Source organism: Camarhynchus parvulus, chromosome Z (genome assembly GCF_901933205.1).
Source record: "Camarhynchus parvulus chromosome Z, STF_HiC, whole genome shotgun sequence".
NCBI lineage: Eukaryota > Metazoa > Chordata > Aves > Passeriformes > Thraupidae > Camarhynchus > Camarhynchus parvulus.
The window spans coordinates 22,364,597-22,381,542 of NC_044601.1; the positions used below are offsets into that span (position 1 = coordinate 22,364,597).

Sequence of the window (16,946 nt, forward strand, 5' to 3'; positions counted from 1 at the left end):
TTCCTAAGGTGGAGATAATTACTTTTAAAATATAGATATATATTCCTATATATAGAATATATAGTCCCTTGATAGGACTATCAATAGGAGATGAACTTAAATTCTAAGAGAGATCATTGCTCCAAAATTCCAATGTTTAGCTATGAACTAACTGACATTCTGGTCAGAGATTCCAAAACAGGCAGCTTATACTCTGAAGACTAAAACAACAATCAATTTGCAGTCTAAAGAAAATTATCACATTATCAACTAAACACCGTATACTGTAAAGCAATCCAAAGAGTGACAAGGAAGTCCAAATAAAGTATTACATCAACTGTATTTCTAAAATTTCATCAAGCACATGGAACAACCACTGTCAATGGAAAAGTAAAAGCAAAACAAAACAAAAAACTTCTATTTTCTGCTTCTGTCACAACTGCACAACTGAGCACAACCTGTGCTCCTCCTGCAGAAGAGACAGGATGCAGACTCATACAAAAAGTAACAGCAGTTCATGGGGCAGGTAACTTGCTTTTTCATATTGTTCCGAAAAAATTCAGCACTACTGAAACCTTAACTCTGAGATGGGATGCAGTATTTAATAAAGAGACAAGTAGTTGTTAAACAAAGCAGATTTTCACTGGCGGGCCTGTCCATAAATCCAGCTGAGATTAGATTGAGACTGCCAATTGAAATCAATGCCAGACAGAGCCCTACAGTCTTCTTGCTTAGTCTATTTATCTTGTCCACAAACATTCTTATGTGTTGTGCAAACACCATAAAGAAAGCAGTGTTTTAAGTGATACCGAGGGGAAAAAAGAGCATAACTGATACAGACACAATGAATGAAACACCAAAAAACTAAAAGCTCCATGTTTCCGAATTTCTGAAGGAGCACAGTAGGATTTAGCTCAGGTTCTGAATTAGACACAACGTAATCTAAATCAGTACACCCAACCCTAGTAGCTTTTCTATTCAGCAAATAAAAGTAAAATTTTATGCATTATATAGGTGGGTTTTTTGATGCGAAAAAAAAACATTTAGAAAGTGTAGAACTATCTTACCTTCAACATACGTTGGAAATGAAGCCAAGCTTTTTCTGGACTGTAATTAAGACAAAAAGGATTTCAAACAGAACATAGCATGCACAAATATGCATTAAAAATTTCTCCGTGCCAAAAAAACCCAAACTTTAATTAGCCATAGCTATTAGTAAAGATAGAAACACTTATTATTATTTAAATTTATTATTTTCAAGCCCTAAGCACCTACTATGGTAAATTCAATGTATTCCACTTGTGTCTACTTAGTAGACAATATGGTAAGACCAGACTTCACTTACTTGTTGGTCTTCACAAGTGCATTAATTATCCACCAACAGGTGCACTACTTTTAATAATCAAGAAATATGGAGGGAAGTACATAATATCTCAAAGATACTGGATCTTCCAACTAGAAATAAATGCGTACAGGAATATAAAACTTGCACTTTACTGTTATAATTCATGACTGAAACCATCCTTAACAAAATACAGTTATTCATTAGGAATGGTTTTAGATGTATCCTTCACATTAACAGTGCCTACAAAAAGCATTCTAGATTTTAATAGGTTAGGGAACAGCCTCTGTTCTCTGGAATAACGGGATTCACCATGACCTCAGCACCAACTGGCTTACACGGTATGGAGCACAAGAGCACATTTGGTAGCACCAATTACATAAATAGTGAAGGAATAAATAGAACCTTGACCTGTGCATGCAAATACACACACTAAAGTAATACCATACACCCTACTGGTATTTTCTGTGAAAGACTATGAGACTAATCCTTCAGATATCTGATGGCTACAACTTTCAGTGGGTGAGGTTCACCACTTTGTTTAATTAATAACATAAACCATATACAAAAATTTATCAAACAAAATTGTATGCGGCACTATATAATTTGTAACGGATATACTGAAATACCTGCTGCTACCATAGGCAGGTAAGTGGATAGTTAGTGAATTTATGACTGATTGTACTATCAGTAACTCCTCCAGTGACTGCTTAATATCATTCTATTAAAAGAAAATCTATACACATGATCAGAATAATGCATAAAATCTTCAGTAATTTTAAGTATCATTCCAGATGATGTATGTAGCAATAGATGCCAAATTATTTTTCTTTGCAACAGGCAACTTACCAGGATTTGTGTACTAGTGGAAAACTCAGGTAAAACAAGAAAGGTGACAATTATGTAACAGGTTGACTGACTTAACCCCAAGGAGTCTTTTCTTTTGTAAGATATGGAAAATTTATGTTAACAAATAATATTTTTAACCAGCGATGCATGTATTGCTATAAAATAAAATTAGTGAATTATAAGCAAAAGGCATGTGAACAGACAACTGAGTCTGTGCAAGCTTTAAGTTCTTTTCATTCCCTCTGAAAATTACTAAGCTGTTTGAGAATCCAAGAATCCTGTCCATCAGGTTCTGCACTAGCATCAATAAAGATGTCAATAATCAATGATCTGCTGCTGCCAACACATTTAAGCTGCTGTGAGAACACTGACATGCCTTCTCACATCTGTGGCTCTTTCACCTCCTCAGATGAATGCTCCTACTGGAGCATTCCACCTATCCATATAGACTCCAACAAACGTTTGTAATAGTTGCTGATGTAGTGCTAAAGGGGGCATTCAAACACTGGGGTCTGGCAGGCATAGAGGACAAATCCCCTACAAACGAGAGGCAGCTCACATACATAAATACTTTACAAAGGATATTTATTTTTAAGCAGTGAAGAAAATCTTTGGTACAGATTTAGCAACTGTTCACCACCCTTACCTAGTAACTTAATTTTCAGGATAGAGTGGTGCAAACCACCATCATGTATGTCTTTATTCTCACTCAAAAACATAATTTTTCTTGTTTATTACCCAGGTAGAAAGGCATTCTACAAAAACCATTAGAAGAGTAAAGTAACAGGTGAAGTTACCAACAGGTGGAAACCTACACCTCTTAATTTTATATAGTCATGAATAATGAAACATCAAGGTCACTAATATTTTATTACTTTCAATAATCTTGTTGCCATCTGCTATTAAAAATTTATATTTAATAAAAATGTTTCTCTAAGACCTAAAAATCCAGAATTTATGAGGCTGTTTTATTACTTTTATTCTTGCATTAGAAATACTAAAGTGGGAATTATTCACTATCTGAGGGAAACTAATAGCCCAATATAATCTACAGTAAACCTAGTTTATCACCTCTGTAATTTGAGTAAGCACATCCTAACAACTGAAATCAACAGTGTTTTGTTTGTTTTCTTTCTTTGAAGAAGTTTACTGAGACCTAAAAATAGCTAAAATATAAAATACATAGTGATAAAGTCTGTAGCAAAGAATGCTGAAGGCTTTAATAACCTAACATTAAAGCACAGGAAAACTTAAAGGCATGATTTATAGTTGAAAACATCAGAATATGAAAAATTATGAGTTTCTTCAGTCTTTTGAAATTTTTCATTATTTTGTAAATGCAAATGCAGAGTGGTACAACTACATACATCTTACAAGTTTTTCCATCCCTTGATAATCGCAGAAGTAAAAAGGAATGAATGGATTATCTGTGTTTCATTTTTAATCCACTTATAGTAGATCAGGTTTTTAATTTTGAAAAATAACTCATCCATTGCTACCAGTAAAAATATGATATTTTATTATGGCAGTTTCTAGATTGTTTTCAAGTTTATGAAAAATTTTTGCAGATTTTTCTGTTTACAGAAACTGCTACTCTATCCAAATCCAAATCCTTTTTTCAAATTTTTTTTTTTTACACTATGAGCAGTTCTATTCATGCTTATTTTGTTTTGGTGGAAGTCCTGCAGCCTAAAGCACTACCAGGTAAGGGGAAAAATCCCAAACTATGTAGCTTTATTCTGAGAAGCCTCAAGTGAGGAACTGAATTCTGATTAAGAATCACTTGCAGGCCAGTTTCTACAATGGCAAAATATTAAGCAGCATAATTTATTATGTAAAAATTTAATTTAAGCCCTTTTTCATCTGGCTGACAAATACTCTTTCTTAGCGGGTGGAAAAAAGGAAAAGCCTTCTTTATTTTGTCTCTGCTACAGAGGGGATGTTGGCTGTTTGGTAAATTAGTACCCTGCAGCCTGTTAAACAAATTTAAAAATTTAGTGACAGCTGAACAGAGAGTCAGAAATGCCAGGACAAAGAGTCTTCAGTATGTTAGAAATTCAGTCAAGCATAAGGTAAAGAAGCATAAGAAAGAAAAAAAGAAGAAAATGGATTGCACAGGTACAAGGGAGCAAGGAAAATTAAAAGGCATAAGCAGCATGAACCAGACTGTGGCCTTTAAAAAGGTTTTACTCTACCTCTTTATTAGTGGAAGCCTCTGCTGTACTGCAGACATCCTGGTGATGTTGTCTGCTTGATGATTCAGCACCACGAGGTGAAGAGGAATCTGGAGATGGAGACTAGACATGGCAAGAAAATCAAAAGTTATTTTGACTGCCCAGTGTAGAAATTATTCTTTCATTTTCTACATCCTATGCTCTGACATTCTAAGAAAGAAAAGGCAAAGTCACTTAAGAGTAAGCTGCGATGGGAGAAAAGTGACCTTAAGCAGCACACAGGGATTCAGCTAAAGTTCATTTAGTTGTCAAACTGGGAGAAATGAATAAAAGACTGAAACTTCCCCATAAGCACACAGGCCCTCAGGTATTACTAACATGAAGTGCTAAACTAATCTGATCTGAGCAGAGGAAGGTCACAGTGGTTGTCCATAACAGTTATTCCGTTATCTTAGAAAACAACTTTCATAAACTGTGCAGAGTAATATTGGTGTATTCAAGAATTTATTAATATATTCAATGTCAATTCAATACCAGTTTAATCAAGGACTGGGACTCCTCAATCTAGATACAGTAAAGACTTGGAAAATATTCAACAGTTCATGCTGTCAGCTCAGTACATGCTCTTTAGATCAGATTTCCTCATTCTCCTTTTTCCATAAACAATTCATGGAGAAACTCTCTATGTGATTGATCAACAAGTATCTTGATAAAGGGGAAGACTGTTTTGGGAAAGGATATTCTACCACAGATAATTCCTAATGAATGCTGGTGATGAGAAAAAACTGTAGCAAGGTATCTGAATTACAGAGTAGGGGCCCTGGTATGAGGGTGTGACACAAGAGCACAGAATGTGGAACTAATGAAGGTGACCAAAATGAAAGAGTACAAAGCTTTAACCCAGTAGGCATTTCTAGAGGCAGATTTTAAGGAGATACCTACAAAATATATCTGCCCAAGCAGATGAAAGTGAAAATCCTCAAAAGGGAAATTTAGCATTTACCTACAGCTGGGTATTCAGCCCAATAGCCCTGGCATCCTACACTCTAACATAGGAAGAACGCAGCTCCAGCTGTGCCAGCTCAACAGTTCATCACTGATGGCAAAACAAGTCAAATGCTATTCTTATCTTTTCATAAACAGTATGACATAGCTTTTCTCTGAGTCAATGAGTCATATCAGAAAAGGGGTACATTTCCAGTGGTCTGAGCTGGCAGCAGCTCCACCCTCATGCTCTGCATCTACTGCAGCCGAAAAATTGGGTTCCATGAAATAGTCTACAAAAAACCCACAAAACAAAACCAGGAACAATAATTAAAACCCCAAACATCTAAGTTTCTCTTAGCCTCCCTTAGATATGAAATGAAACAAAAAAACATAACTCCCTTCTCCACTTATTTCTCTTTACAGACATTCCTCTATCTCAGATAGTAACTAAATATTAAAATTATAGTTAATTAATAAATGCTTCCAAGGAGTTAAGAAGCAATTCTTTACAGATATTTCCTGTGTTAAAGAGCAATCCCTGCATCTTCCTGTATTTTGAATCACAACTGCAAGAGAGAAAATGATGCAGCTGTGAAACCATCCCCAGAAAGCTGGCATATGATTGCACCATCAGACTGAAAAATTACTTGCCACACAAAGCACGTGAGCAGGGACTGTGGGAGAGATACAGGCTCCCTTGAGTTGCTGTGTAATTACCAGTCAACAGTGTCACAGTGATGCAACTGCACAAATGGTAACTCCTATTTACATAAGGAAGAGTTTTCAAGGTGCTCACATTCTTATTATTATGCAGTATGTCTGTATTAGGAATAAATTTAAAAGGTTCATTATACTATCAATGCAATAATGGCATCTAGACATTGTAGCATTCAAGAGCATTCTTTAAACAAGAAAAAAAATCAAGTTAAGCATGGTATGTGTAAGTGCACACACACAAAAGCGCTCTTTACAGCGGCTGAAAACTCTCATATTCACATACTGAAGGATAAAGATTAATGATTTCATTTAAACCAGACAATTAGCATTAAGAAATTGCACATAATTTGAAATGTACTAGCAGTTACTCCAGTAGCACTATAAGTGCCTTTATTCAGGTACTTTTATCTATAAAGTATCAGAACTAAGTTATTACATGGCTTTCCATGTGCCCTCTTTGAACGGCTGCTCAAATATGTGTTTTGTGTGAGAAAAACCCCTGAACAACAACAACCAAACAAACAACGCCCCCAAAACCAAACCAAGAACCAGAACTACCAAACCCAAGTATCAAACATCTTACAAAGTCTGCTGCATGACAGGGCATGAGAGCTGTCCTTGAAAACATTTGTACAGCAAAGTCCAGTCTTTGAAGAATTAACACTCAGTTCTCTTTGACACCAAAACGTGTTTTTAGAGGCACTGTATATAATGTACAAGGAAAGAATGCAGAAGAAATATTTTGATGGATCATAGTGGATAGATAATTTGCACAGCTGCTCTAAACAAAGTCTAAAATAAATGCTTAGCAACTGTTTCACTGCCATTTGTTATGAACAAAACAAGTTTTAGAAGCCTAACAAAGCTGTTATTAGAACAAACACAGTAAGGTCACATGATGCACACTGTTATTAGGCACAGAGGTCTATTAATGGAATTAGATTTTTTTTTACATGCAGCAATAAAAACCTGATAGCTATCCCTTTTTCCCTTGAATTTCTACTTACATTTTTCTTACGATACTCAACCTGGTACATCCAAAAATTCTCCATCTCAGTTTTGGAGTTGTTCAACTCTTAACATGCAACCCACTCCACCTGAGAAACCTTCCTTGCCCTTGTGCAGAGGGATTTAGTAACGGAACTTGTGAAAGGAGAGGATTGTGTTGCATCTAACCTATCCAGGTCAATCAGCTGTTTCCTATACAGCTCATGAAGAGACATGTAACTGACACTGAAACAGTGAAACTTATAAAAGCAGTGTTGTTTTATGTGCTTTTAGCAGCAGATCATTTGAAGAGAGTACAGCTTGCCGGTTACATAGGTTAGGACAGAGAGGATGAAATCATAGAATCATACAGTCATAGAATCTTTTATCTTGGAAGAGATCTTAAAGATTATCTAAATTTTACTGCCCCTGCCATGGACAGGGACACTTTCCAATACACTGGGTTGCACAAAGCCCCAGGCAGCCTGGCCTTGGAACACTTCCAGGGATGTGGCACCTGAATAAACTGTACCAGTGCGTCACCATCCTCACACTAAAGAATTTTTCATGGTATCTACTTTGTCAATTTGAAGTGGTTCTCCCTTGTCCTATCGCTACATGCCCTTGTAAGAAGTTTTTCACTGACCAGCATCCCTAAGTCCTTACCTGCAGACCTGCTCTCAATGCATTCTTCCAGTTTGTGTTTGAGACTGCCCTGGCCTATGTGCAGGACCTTGCACTTGGCCTTGCTGAATTTCATGAGGCTCTCACAGGTCAGGTCTGCCTCTCAAGCCCACCCACATCCCTCTGGATGGCAACCCTTCCCTCCAGTGTGCTGACCAAACCACTCAGCTTGGTGTCGGCAAACTTGCCAAGGGTGCACTCAATCCCAATGTCCATGCTGCTCACAAAGTTAAACAGCACTGGTCATTTTTTGTTTTGAAAAAGGTGGTTTATTCAGAGCTTTTTTGTAGCACCATATGTGTGGACAAATCAACAAATGCTTCAGAAATTTAAGATTCACTTAAACAACAGGACATTACATTTGTCACTAATGTTTAGTGACAGTAGTGACTAGTATTTGTCACTAATGTCTACCTACAGGTATTATGGCACAAGTATGGCAAATTCCCCTCGTACATTAGCTCAGGAGACAATCGGATAAAGCGAGAGCTTAAATTTTTAAATTTTATTTCTTTTAGAGATAGTGCTCTGAAAAGAATCCATAAACATTAGGAAAAGGTCAAAGCACTATGGAATCTTCAGGTCCCATGCACAAGCATAGCCAGATGCATTCTATCACAAGAACTGCCTATATCAGGACAACTATGGCAGTAAATCTCCCAGGCTTTAGGCCAACTATGTGATGGCAGTGTCCTCTGTCATTTGTACAGCTCAAATTCTGTTCACTAAAATACAGATTGAGAACATAGGTTTTAGTAGGCATAAATATCCGTAAACAATGAAGCTAAAAGCTAATGATTATTAGTTGTCTTTGTTGAAAATTTGTTTTAAGTACAGTGCTAAAAATGGTGGGCTTGATAAAAATATTACCAACTTAGCACTTCAAGCATACCTGCATACTGTGGCACAATCTGTGCAATTCAATTTATAATTCTGACACGGGGATTTAACTTTGTACTGTAGTACTGGTACAACTGCCTCTGCAAATACCACATGCACTTACCCATCAGTTTGCTGTGTGGTCCAGGACCTGCCCCCTGTCAGGCTCTGCATACATGATAGGAAAGATGACCTGAGACAAGGTTACTGGCTGAACTGCTCCTTCAGAACAACACATCAGATTAACTGTTATAGGACCTCTCCATAGAAGAATTTCAGGCAGCCTAAAGAGATGCCCCCAAAAGGCTCCTCCTGTGCCCAAGACAACTGATAAGCACCATTTGTCATTTTAACTACTGCCCTGGGTAGCTAGCATCTGAAGTGAGGGGCTCTGTCAACAGGCAACTGTGGGTCAGGACTCTGATCCAACAGCTGATTCATGCAGTTGCTGCCACAGAAATGACCAATTTGCTTATGGGTAAGACACTTGCTGGTAATCAGAAATCAGAAATTATTCCTGCCTATGCAGATAACATCACGTACTACAGTCTTATTACACATTTAACAAAGGAGATGTTTTGTGTGTAGCTTGAGGTAAACAATAGCAATAGATCAGATATGCTGGAGTGATCACATAGGATCACAGATCAACAAATGCAGTTTGGGAAGTTTTGGTTTGTGAAATTTTCCCTTATCCAGGTGATGATGTACTGCAAAGACAGAGCCTCCTGTCACTTACCATCATCTGGACAATGAAAAACAATCCCATTTGAGAGATCAAACTCAGTGCTGGCTGCTTCTCTGGGTACAGACTTCCTTAGCCATAGCTTCACTTCAACTTCCAGTGCAGGTTTATGTGTCAGTCTGAAAAAAAAAGACTGTGGATTCTTCCTGTGTGTTCAGAAGATTTTAACTGTAGCAAGTGCTGTTTTAGTTTTCAACAGCACAGAAAAATCAAGTTACTTTCATCTTTCAATGACTGAAAAACGTAATCAAAACAATATTCAAGGGGTTATGTATCCAGCGCTCACCATAATTTAGAAGCCAGTAATTCATCTGGGAGTGTTTGCCTTCAAGCAGACTGATCGCTAAATTTAAGCTTTCTTTTGTGTGATTGATAATGCTCTGTATTTTAGTTTGCTTTGGTTCTTTACTGATTTTTGGTTGGGGCATTTGGGGCTTTTTTTCCTGGATAAACGTAAGTCTGGGTCTCTCATAAATGACAAAAAGCTGACCTATAGTTTGTGTACTCAACAAACAGTTTTAAAAGACCTACTCAGAAAAAAACTCAACACACTGTCAATAAAAATTCATCTTTATTTCAATTGTTTCCTTTTCCTCTTTTTTCCCCTTAGTTCATTTATTACTGAAGCCTGCTTAATTATTTAAAAGACTTCTCCATTGCCTTTTAATAATACATTACTCCTGCGGTGGAAGAAGTGAAGCAAATTCATCTCCATGAAAACACAGGTATCAAAATTGAGAAAATCCTGCAACTGAGAATGCAAGGGTTGAAATAAAATATACATAACCAAAAAAACAACAGAGAAGCAAAACAATGCAGCTCAGTTCTGTTCCACCTGGCAGACTTGTCTTCAGCTCTGAATTTCTACTTCACAAATCTAAACCACCCACATACGTGATTTTACTTCGTATTAGGGTTTATTCTAGCATCCCGCCACCTCAAATGTCTGCAGAGGAACCGAGATTATAAACACCAGTGACAGGGCTTTGCAAAACCAAAGTCTTGTCATGCAGAAACAAATTATGTCCTGGACATCCACAAAACTTGGTTTTCAGATCTATTACCCCAAGGATAACTGAACAGAGCTCAGAAAAAAGTCATGGTAATTGGTCCTCAAATGGACAATTTCTACCTCCAAGCCACTGTTTTCTTCTGATTATGGCAGAGTTGAAGCAGTCAGCCTGCTTCCACTCTCTTTAATTCACAGCTCAAAAAATGCTACTTGACTTTTTGAGCCCTTCTAGTGCTTTTCTCAGTACGTTTTTGTACTTTCCCCAACTAAGTAAGCAACTCTTCTCAAAGCTCTGTAACAAAGATACTTTTTTTCCATATACTTTAAATACCATAATATTTCATCACATTTTGAATTATCTACTACACAAAACTGTAATCCTTTCCACTTGAACATGTGGATGAACATTTATCCTCAAATCCAGATCCATGCTCTGCATGTATTCTATTTAGACCTTTAAACACCATAACTTCTGTGCTTAGCTAGGCACATTCACAGCAGGTTTCCAGTGGAGAATCTGACAAGAATGGTGAGCAAGACCTTGCTCAGCCTGGAAAAGAGAAGGCCTTGGGTGACCTAACTGCAGCCTTCCAGTGCCTGAAGGGTGCCTAAATGAAAGCTGGAGAGAGATTGCATGAAAGAGCATGTAGTGACAGGACAAGGGGGAATGGCTTTAAACTGAAAGAGGGCAGGTAGAGATTAGATACTAGGAAAAAATTCTTTACTGTGAAGATGGTAAGGCACTGGAACAGGCTGCCCACAAGAGATGCAGCTTCTTCATCCCTGAAACTGTTCAAGGCCAGCCTGGATGGGACTGTGAACAACCTGGTCTAGTGGAAGGCTGGAACTAGATGATCTTTAAGATCCCTTCCAAAACAAACTATTCTATGATTTCATTATTTTTTGAGTGAACAAAATCTCTCAATTTCACGATCATAAAACACAATCTTGTTCCATAAGAATCGACAATGCAGTTCCACAGCCTTTTCCATCAAGAGCCAGTTTCCTGATGCCACACTTCTTGCAGCTGTGCAGCCCTAACTGCTATTGTATTTGAAAGAGAGATCTTCATGAGGTCATATCCAAATGATGGTCTGCTTTGGTTTAAAAGGTTTCTGATAAACAGACTTTGGAAATATATGCCAATTGTACAGACGTCATTTGTGTGGCAAATGTTAAAAAATACTCTTACTGTCTTTATTCAGAAGACATTGAGGATTTTTCACCTTTTATCACATACACAAGTACACCTTCCCCACAAACTCACTGTCCAGACCACCTCTGATTCAAGTGAAAGCATACATCATTAAACCGAGGTGCACAAGCTACACGGCAGCTAATATTCTCCATTGTTAAATATTAAAGAGGTACCTCTTTATTTATTTATTCACAGAACTCCGCTCCCTGCCTCCTACACCACAGGACTACCAGAGTTTATTACAGCAGAATTGTCCATGAGGAGTGAGCAATTTACTTTTCTCATACACCTCACCAAACACTTCTTTTGAGAAGAAATATCCACGAATGACTGATAATCCTGGTAGATTAACTTGCGAATAAAACTGGTATCAGTACACACATATACAGTGATCAGTATTTTTCTTACTGTCGCAGTCCTTGCATGTCTTTCCTAACAGACCCAAACTATACCTAACTACAGGCTAGCTAAATACCTCTAAATTGTTAACTTCTTAAAACAGTCTCTGGACACTTCTAAATGGCATCGTACCAAACATTCTGCTGTGAATGTATTACCCAAATGCTTAGCACTGGGCAGTAATAGCCACTTTCTTGGAAAAAAAAAGCAAAGGAGGCTGTTGTATTATTTAATGAGCCTCAACCACAAATCATTCTTCTTGCTTCACTGGTCTCCAGTGGACAGCTTCTAGCTAAACAAAAAGTGACTGTTGTTTGTGTCTAAAGAAGTCTTATGAGTTTCAGTATCACATGATTAAGAATGCAGTATTATTAGAAATATTTTCAGGTAAGTTCTATCTCTGAAAGAAAATTGTTTAACACAATTTGAGGATAGTTTTCAAAGTAGACCTGCAAAATAACTGAAGGCAAAAAAAGCATCCAATTTGCATTATTTATCTGCAGCAATTTGATACTTCTAGGGCAAGAAAATGGTGTCTGCCTGAAGGTAAAAACACTCACATTTCCAGGTCAATACTATAAATCAGACTGAAAAACATCTCTGGCATATACTGGTTACACTGAAAAGCCCCCATCTGCGATTCTGCTTTTTTCTTGAGGGGGACAGAAGAACAATTTATAGTTAGATGAATGGGCTCCAACTATATTTTTATTACATTGACCACTTATGGTCACTTGGTCAACACAAGCTATTTTTGCCCAATTTACAGCAATTCTAAGCAATTCTAGGAATACTGCATTAAAAAAAGCAGACCGTTTTTGAGCTGTCATCTAAATTAAAGAATCCAGTAAAACAAATATATATCTCCTCTTCAGAGAAAAACAAAATTCCTACTCAGTCCCAAGTCCCTTCTACAAGTCTGCTCCTCAATTTGCTATAGATTTTCTAAATTATTTGTGCCATTTACTTCTTCCTTCCAAGAACACAGACGCTTTGTACATCTACAGCCATCATTTCTCTCTTTGATGAGCTATAACAACTGTCATTATAAATCACTGTTTTGATTTCAGCCAGCCCTGAAAATTTCAGTCAGGTTCTTATCTGACATGGTGCAAAAAATATTGAATGAGGAATCAAATTTTTTGAGCAAAATGGGAACCTCTTTGTACTTCAATATCTAATGCATGCAGAGACCACTAAAAATACCTGTTTTGCTCACTATACGAGCATACCAGGCTGAGTCATATCAGCACATATCTGAAACGTTCAATTCTGCAAGATGCACCTGGTATATTTGGAGAGCAGGTGAAGCACCTTCAGAAGAACTTGGTGCTCTTAGGATCCACAACCTAATGTCACCAAGACCATCATGGCAATTTGTTATAATTAGTTAGGAAGCAACAGGAAGTTCTTTGATCCTCCAAGCAGTAACAGCATTTTCAGACAATATCGGAAACAAAACGTGTAGAAAAGAGTAATGTGATCTATTTGAAAATATGGACAGAAATAATTTTAGTTCTGTAAACTTCTGAAGTGAAGTTAAAAATAAATCCACACAAAGTAATCTGGGGAGATTTCTTCCCTCACATGACTGCAATCAACTCTGTAACATACATAATTTTAAAAATATTTGCAGAAATAACTTTTGCAATACAGTTGTTTGTTTGGGCTTTTTTTAAGGTTCAATTAGGTTTTCTATTAAGAATCAAGAAAAAAGCCCTACACCACCCTCCTCACTGTGTTTCCAACAGTTTTGCGGGAAAAAGAAAATCTGGAAGCTGTATGCCTCAATCAGCTTGCATGTTTTTACAGCATCCCAAACACCATGCTCCAAAAATCTCTTCCTATCTGTAGAATACAGATAGTTTATCTGCCTTCCTCATTTTGAAGGCAGACAAACAAATCAGAAGCCTGTTATAGATATACCTGGCATGTGATCTTTTTTCACTATCTGAATTCCCTTTGCATTAACTGAGGTGTCTTGAATAGCTCCCATGCATTCCTAGAATGCTACAATAATTCAGTCTAAAATACCAAAATAACACACCGTAATTTCTACTTCTGCTGTTCTTCAAAAAAAAAACCAACCTAAACCAAACCAAAAAATAAAAAGAAAAAAGAAAACACAAAAACAAACAAACAAACAAGAACCCAAAACCCCAAAACAAAAGCAAACCCAAAAAACTCCAACCAAACCCAAACAAAAGGTCACAAAACCCATTCCACAGCAATATAGAGAAATGCAGCAATGTTTGCAGGTACTGGCCCTTAAAATAGTAAGATAGGTACATGTAATAGATACTTTTTGGTCAGTAAATTAAGCCTCCCAGCTCTTTTTGTATAAGGCATAAATTTAATCCATTTAATAGTTGTTTATGAGCTTACTATATAAAATAATGCAGAAAACTGATAAAACTTATAGTAAAAATTAACTTAAAGACAGCTGGAACCCCAACCTGGCAGACAGCCCTGATCCAAGATAAACCTTATGCCAAAAGCACACAATTTCAGAAATGCTAATGCTTAAATCTGAATAACTCCCTTCAATACTCAGGTTGCTGTAAATACCACTTTACAGTGATAATGTAATACACTGAGTTCTAGACACTGCAAGTTGACATGCAAGTTTTCTAGAATATGAATCTGAACTATGATATCATCAAAAATAATATTACCAGATTTCTGATAGAACTGTTGGGACTGTTACATGACAGAACATGAAACTTAGAAATTTAAGAGTTAACAAAAGCATACAAAGATAGACAGTAGAAAACTGCTTGGCTGCTAATCTCAAATATATTATGGCAGTAGAAAACATAACAGCATTTGTTTCAAAAAAGACACATAAAGAGCTTCATGTGACAAATTCTTATACAGCATACCTGGGGTCAGCAGTGTTAAACAAAGAAAAATCTGACTACTTGATAATGCACATTTACTTCTCTTATGCTGTCCAGGGTACAAATTTAAAACAAAGCACTTTTTCAAGAATGAGACACAGAACAAAAATAAAATGCACCCTCCCTCACTGCCATGCACGTCACAGTTAAAAAATTAGACACATAATCTGAGAGGTGAAAGCTTTGTGTACTCACATCCCCATCTAGCGGCCTCTGGTCGTCAGAATCCCTGGAGGGACTGATGTCCTGTCGCATCACCCAGATAGGCTCCTTAGGTTCATCAGGGGTATAAGGAGAACGGATGGTCCTCGTCTTCACTTCCTCAATAGCCTCTTTAATATCCTTAATGGCCAGTGAAATTGCATCTCTTTTTTCCTTGCTGTACCTCTGGACAGATTCTCCCGTACCAGATGTAACTCGAGAACCAGATGTTAGCTGGCCATTACTTTCATGCCCACCACTGACAGGAGCCTGGCCATGCTCCAAACTCTGCTCTGACTCTGGCATGTCTTCAGCTGCCTTATCTAAGCTCTGGGAGCTCATGCTCTGCTTCACCTCTGCTACAATCTGATCAATGTCCTCCTCTTGTTCGTAACTATCCATTCTTGGGTAGGGTGCAAACTCTGCTTCCTTTTCAGGGCTGTCAGACTCTCCGTCAGACCGTTCATCATAATGGTGAAGGCGGGCACCAAGTGCCTCCTTGCGGTAATTGTCAGCTTCCTCCCTCTCCCGCTCATACTGCTGGATGCCCTCCCTAACATCAAGATCTGGTGTGTCTCCTATTTCCTCATACACATGCTCCTGCAGCCCATAGTCAGCGTAAGCCTCGGCATACTGTTCATCCTCTCCTCGGTGGAAGAGGCGATGTGTGTAGACGTAACCCGAGTAGGCTGCGTTCATGGCTTCCTCGTGCTCGATGGAATGGAAATGTAAGTGATTGGGCAGTGTTCGGTTATGAATGGCCTCACCATGCTCAGCCTCAGCATTCTCCGTGTACTCCTCGGACTCAGGTCTGTACTGCACTGCATACGCACTCTCATCCTCATTTTCCTGCACTCTCTCAACATCATAACTGTCCTCCACTGTGGCTATCACATCCCCTTCTGCAGTATCTGTGTGATTGTGGAAACCACTCTCAGTGCTGGCTGACCGAGCTAACATGCCTTCCTCCTCCTGCCCAGACAGGCCCACGTGGCTGCTGTTGGTGTGCCTTGGGTAGCGAACCGCATACCTCTGCTCCTCTTCCACCTCTGGGTGCTCCAGGTCAGCTTCCACTGACTCACTCACTGCTTCGTTTGCTGGCTCTTCACTGATCTCCCCCTCAGGTGGTCCAACCAAATGGTTCATGGCAAATTTTGGACAGTAGGTCACTTATTCTGCTGACATTTTGTCTATCACAGCTGGAAAGAAAAAAAAATTCAGACATTACTCCCAATAAAAAAAGTGGAGTTAACAAACAGAAGCAACAAAATGCATCCTTCCTTCCCAGCAGACAAACATTTGACTAAGCTCTGCAATCAGGTAATAGACAGCACAACAGTATCATCTCCCATGCAGATCTCCAACAGCAGCAACCAATAACAACACCCTTGGGGACTGTACTTCCCTCTTCCATGGACAAATTCTTTATGGAAGTATCATTTTCAAACAATCCCTTGGAGATACCTGTATGCACTGCAGTAGCATTGCAAAGATGCTGGCCTATTAGAAAAGCTAATTTTTGCCAGGAGCTGAGATTTTACCATGGCAGAGATGACAGAAATATCACAGAATCACAGAATTTCTAGGTTGGAAGAGACCTTTAAGATCATAGAGTCCAACCCATCTTCTAACACCTCAACTAGATCATGGCACCAAGTGTCAGATCCAGTCTTTCTTTAAACACATCGAGGGATGGTGACTCCACCACCTCCCTGGGAAGATGATTCCAGTATTTGACCACTCTTTCTGCAAAAAACCTCCTCCTTAATTCTAGCCTGTATCTCCCTTGGTGCAGCTTGTGACTGTGTCCTCTTGTTCTGTCTGTTGTTGCCCGGAGAAAGAGACCGACCCCCAGCTCACCACAGCCACCCTTCAGGAAGCTGAAGAGAGTGA

The 16,946-nt window shown here is 38.3% G+C and overlaps 1 protein-coding gene across 3 annotated transcripts in view; it reads right to left on the minus strand.

Moving 5' to 3' along the window:
* The window catches only part of APBA1 (amyloid beta precursor protein binding family A member 1), an 83,279-nt gene that overhangs the window by 25,686 nt on the left and 40,647 nt on the right, over positions 1–16,946 (minus strand). For all 3 annotated transcript variants that reach the window (XM_030968073.1, XM_030968071.1, XM_030968072.1), the window contains exons 2-4: positions 15,048–16,252; positions 4,366–4,467; positions 1,047–1,086 (exon numbers count right to left, since the gene is read on the minus strand). In XM_030968073.1, coding sequence (XP_030823933.1) covers positions 1,047–1,086; positions 4,366–4,467; positions 15,048–16,199 — 1,294 coding nt within the window. In that variant the 5' untranslated portion in view covers positions 16,200–16,252. The remainder of the gene's footprint in view (positions 1–1,046; positions 1,087–4,365; positions 4,468–15,047; positions 16,253–16,946) is intronic.